General features: G+C 36.8%; 1 protein-coding gene across 1 annotated transcript; it reads right to left on the bottom strand.

The window, feature by feature from the left end:
- Positions 1 to 211: 211 nt before the first annotated feature.
- LOC113347083 lies at positions 212 to 2,746 on the bottom strand. The gene is made up of 8 exons (XM_026590671.1): positions 2,586 to 2,746; positions 2,354 to 2,418; positions 2,049 to 2,114; positions 1,863 to 1,960; positions 1,597 to 1,722; positions 1,119 to 1,487; positions 953 to 1,018; positions 212 to 729 (listed from the first exon to the last, which is right to left on the bottom strand). Exons 2-8 carry the CDS (start codon positions 2,403 to 2,405, stop codon positions 562 to 564), a joined length of 945 nt encoding a protein of 314 aa, XP_026446456.1. The 5' UTR covers positions 2,406 to 2,418; positions 2,586 to 2,746; the 3' UTR covers positions 212 to 561.
- Positions 2,747 to 5,449: the final 2,703 nt, after the last annotated feature.

The raw sequence follows: 5,449 nt of genomic DNA, 5'->3' as shown, positions 1-5,449 counted from the left end.
CTAGATCGTTTAACTCAACAACGCTTGTAGCTGATGAAGTTTGATTTTTTAGGGTTCACAGGATTTGGGTTCTTTTTTTTTTTTTTGTGAAACCATATAATCAACTTTTTCAATGGTTTGTAAATTGTAATGGATATAGATTTTTAGGGTTCATAAATTTTGGGATTTCAGGATTCAGTTTTCTGCTCAAGGGCTTAGAAGAACGAAGAAGTAGACGAATTCTTTTTTGTGTTATTCATCACACTAAACAGATTAGGTGGCATACCAGTAGCCGTTGGATTACAATGGAACATTTCTTTTTTCGCACATGCAATTCCGCATGTGTCAACAGTTTGACCTTTTAACTAGGATTGGATGGAAAGTGTAACGGTGGGGCATTTTCTCATAAATTTTATTTGATGGGGCATTTTCTCAACGGGGCATCCAATTTTGGGGCATTTTTCCAATTATCCCTTCCTTTTAACAATACATAACAACTAAGAGTACAATAAACAGAGCAGAACCGAAGAGAAAGGAACAGGGGACTCTCATCTGTTTGGCTTGGGTTGTCTAGCCTGATGATTAAGCAAGGACTACTACAGTTTCAACAGAATTGGATTGTTGCATAGCTTGGTGCTCCAAATGATCTACCTCCCCTTCTATTTCCCATATCTCTGGCAACGCTTCTCTCATGTTATGAATGCTACTCAGTGCGAGATCCGCTCCTGGAACTAAAACCGAGCTCCCTACCTGCAATCATATTCAAGAATAACATTCAAATACTTCATCTATCCCGTTAAGAATAATATTCAAATACTTCATTTATCCTATTAAATTTATTCATATATCTGCAAGGAAGCTGAATTTCATATTGAGCCCATAGTTCTCTCCAAAAAAATAGTGTTCACTTTTTGTTGAACGCACAATGGAAATGCATTCTTCATGCGTTGAGAAGCATAAATGAAGAGCTTACAATGACAGTGCGAAGTCCTGCTTTCTTTCCGCTCGCTATGTTTCTCACGCTATCATCAAAGAAAATCTGCCAATAAAGCAAAAATAAAATGTTTCGTTAATCACTAACATAATGATGCTAACATAAGAAAATACTTATGAAGAATACATTCGATCTTTTCAGTTACCGTCTTGTTTGGGTCAATGTCTGCAATCCTTATAGCAGCTAGGATGGCTTCCACAGAAGGTTTGCAAAGAATTGGAGATTTGGCAATACCGTCGTCGCAGTTGTTTTCATTATCAATATTAGCTTTTTCAGTCACGAACTCGTTGCTAGCTGTGAAGAACCCAAGTTCATCAGCCTCATCTAAGTAGAAGTTAGCACATGAATCCACCGTATTGCTATCCACTTTTACATAATCAGCATCATCAATATTTTCAGGTTCAAGGGGTGTGTTGTTAAGTGTTTCAAAGCAGATAATCCCTTCAAAACAATCTTCTAGACCCAACCTACTAAGAGCTTTAAGTGCATGAGCTTTGTCACCATTGGTAAAGATCTGCATTAACCAATCAAACCCCACAAACACAACGTATTATCCAGTCTGTGATTAATTCATATTGACCCCTGACGAAAAACCGTAAGCTGCATGGAATATTAAAACTTACGATTTTACGTTGTGGTGTGGAAAGCAAAAGGTTCCTCAAGATAGGATCAGGCTTCAATGTCTCATAGGGCAATCTTCCATGAACATAGGCATGGAATTCATCATTATCGAATTCATATCCTAGGGCCTGGAAGTACACATAAGAACAGTCAATTGAAGAATTTCTTTTCACTTAAAGTATCTGTTGCTCGAGAACAACATAGTGTGTGTGTGTGTGTGTAAATAAAAATACTAATATCTTGATGTCTAATGAATCTATGTCTGTACCTTCAAACCAGCCATCGTGGTTCCATATTCCTTGTACAAATCCAAGCACATCCGAGGCACTTCACTTTCTTCAATTTTGAGGTGTTCTATCATGTAGTCTGCAATTTTTTGAATTTTCAGTTTGCAACTGATCGAAAAGTAGTGTCAACAGTATTTAATGCATAACTAATATACAGTTATACACACCTATAATGTTCATGCGGCAAGCCATATTGATACCAGAGCTCATGGGGTACAATGTGTCATCCAAATCTGCATTCGAACCGAAACAAGTCCGTAAACATCATTTCTACATAAAAACAGGAAAACCTACTTGAATTTGGATGCAACATAGTTTGACTATGAGCTAAGACCATCAAATTATTGATCTAACTTAGAGGTGATCATCGTAAATATCAGCTAGAATAAGGTTAATGACCAATAAGCATGAACCATGGAATTATGTAAACTACTCTAACAAAATGTTATTGCAAGTTCAGAATCATGCATACCGAATAGTAAACACTCGATGCTGGTTTTGTTCGAACTTCTGAGGCCATCCATTTTCTTAAAGAACCTGTAAAGATATCAAAAGATTAATTTTTAACAATACATTTTCACTCAGTGGAGGTTAAAATTCAACAAAAGAGAACCAGAATACAGGAAGAACAACCACATGTATGTATATGAAGCTGATCAAACATTTTATTATGAACTAAAACAAAAAACAGCACGAACACACACCTTCACAGATTAAATCAAAAACAAAGTTTGTGTTAGTCCTTGTACTGTCTTGATTCACCACTTTGATGAATTCAATGGAGCTGCAGCCATGATTTATATAGTCCTAAAAAAGCGAATGCCAACACCAAATTGTATGTGGCGTTTCACTTTTCAACAGCCTGATGTGGTGAGCATTGATTCTTTTTAAAATTCGTTGTTCTTGTGGAGGTGGTGGAATCCGAATGTGGTTTTAAATTGACTCAAGATATTTTGCCTTTTGGTTAGTGGTCGTTTTCTTGAATCGCAGATCCTATAACTGCTTTTTTAAAATTTCAAATCTTTCCTACCCATCTATGCTACGACCTTTCATGGATGGTATTTTCTGACTTGTTTTGACAGTGGTTCCCCCATGGTTTTGAACATGGAATAAAAGCCTAAAGCGGGAAGCGACCGTTTTGAGAAAGGCGTGCAGGAAGTCCATAGCTGTTTTGTGTTCCAGAATCTTAATGATCTTCAACAACTTTGAAAGACCATTAGGTAGGACAACTGCCACAGTTCTTTTGCAACTTTGGAAGCCTACCTTCCTGTTGCAACCATCCCATCTTGAACTGTAGGTAGGACAACTGCCACCGTTCAAGTATAGAGACGTGTAAATTATGTGACACTGGATTCTAGAATCAAAAGATAATCCTAAATCGTATGGATAGGGTTTATTCTGTAATAATCCGGGAATTTCATCCAGCACTGATGGTTTGGACGGGCGCTTTATTCCTTATACATATGGACCAACTGACAATCAGAGAACAGAATAATAAGAACATTTCTCCTAGTAGTCGTAAATGGTGGCAGAGTGGGAATTATTCTGGACTAGCAAACGAAGTTTTTTCTAGAAAAAAATGAGTCATTCTGAAGTATAATTTATTATCCTTGAAAAATAAAATCTTTAACAATTTATCTTTGATCTAGAAGCTTTTGTTGGTTGGACACTTGGACCTAACATTCAGAGAATAAGATCAATAGGGTTAGGAAATTAGGATCCATATCTCATGTATTGATTTCTTTTCACAAGTACGAATTTAATAATTCAGTATTAAGTGATGGAAGCTTTTTCAATAATCTGAAATACACATGAGTGGAGGCTGCCTAATCACCACAACTAAAAGGGACAAAGAGACACGTGAAGGGAAAACAAACAACAACCAAATCACTTCACACCTCAGCTCTATTAAATCCTACAAAGGCAGACTATGGTCATTTTGAAGTCACTAGACCCTAATTTCGTTCCACCCTGCCCGGCCATATATAGTAGCAGTACTAGTGCCTTCGCGCAATTACTCAGCCGTGCAATGTTTCAGAGAGAACTTTTTTTTTTCCGTATCCTGTTATAGGGGCGGCATGGTTTATTAGAGGGACGGCAGTGTAATAGCAATGTTCCTCTAATTGGTTAGGGATGTCCAAAAGGAGATGTATATTGACCAGATTACCCTTTTTTCTTTAAATGGACTAATTTGTCCCTCCTTTTTAAATTAAAAAGACAAAATTGTCCTCCATCATATTTAAACATGATTATGAATGAGTAGAGAGCAGTTTTTTTTCTTTCATCTTCTCTACTCCTCCATTGTAACCGTAAGCACCACCTCCACCATTAAACTTGATCGATTTTTTCCGATTAATCGGCGATTCCCAACAGTACTAATCATTGATTGAAGTATATAATAGAGAATGACGAAGAAGAAGAAGAATGACGAAGATTCAACAGCTTCAAATCAACAAAATCCTTCAACCGGTGAAGAACCCCAATTCCAAACTCCCCAAGTTGAGAAACCAGGATTAATGACTTATATGAGGTATGTAATCAAAAACCCAGTTATTATTTTGTGTATTCTGTTCAATCTAAGTGTATTCTATATCAAAAATTAGGGTTTTAGGTTCAAAATTAGAATTTGAATTCTGGAAATGAGGTTTCTACGGTTGGTATTGTTTCGATTACCAACTGTATCTGAACTGTTTGATGCATATACGGTTCGTAACAATTGAAATCATCAAAAATAACGAACCGTATGTTCTAGGGTTTGAGTTTTTTGTGAAGATATGGTTGGTACGGGACACCCTATTACGAACCGTATTCCTTCCTGCATGTTAATTTTTTTCTAGTCGGTTCGTAGCTATGAGTTCGTAACCAACCGTATGTGTTATACGGTACTTAATGTTTGTTGATTATCAACCGTACTTTTGAGTTGTGTGACGTATAGAATTTCATTCTACGGTACAAGAAATCATGAACCGTAGAATAGTTACGGCACGTAAGTATCATTAGTCTCCAACCGTATGTCGTCCTGATGCTCAAACCAATTTCAAAGTTGTTATACGGTTGGAGACGAAACCAAAGTTACCAACCGTTTCTTTTACACGGTTTGTAACTTTGAACAATTATGAACTGTATCTTTTATACGATTGTTCTGGACATCTCATTACCAACCGTATGTTTTGTGTTTCAATATATTTTGAGTTTCTTTGTTTGTATCTTGTTTGTTCAACCTTTAATAAATCATACAAATGTATTGCTTGTGTAGGAATCCTGATAGGGTTAAGAATAAGAGAGGGAATAACTTAACTCCGATTGATCATACGCCCACCCCTAGCGGTGACAAGCATTTAGGGGTAGATCATAGAGGTGACCATGTGAAGAAGAAGAATCAGTTTGAGATTAGGTTAAGAGAACCATCTGTAAGTAACTTTGGGGTTGAATTAGAAGGAGGTGAGCATAATGATCAACAAATTGAAGAAGAGGAAGTAATTCCTCATGAATCCAGTGAAGAGGAGGAAGAAGAAGGAAATAATGAAAAGGAAGGAGAGGAAGAAAGTGATGAAGAAGAGGAAGAGGA

The sequence above is a fragment of the Papaver somniferum genome, chromosome 2, assembly GCF_003573695.1.
Source record: "Papaver somniferum cultivar HN1 chromosome 2, ASM357369v1, whole genome shotgun sequence".
NCBI classification, from domain to species: domain Eukaryota; kingdom Viridiplantae; phylum Streptophyta; class Magnoliopsida; order Ranunculales; family Papaveraceae; genus Papaver; species Papaver somniferum.
Note: the sequence above shows the minus strand (reverse complement) of the source record. Positions and strands in the feature narration are given on the sequence as shown.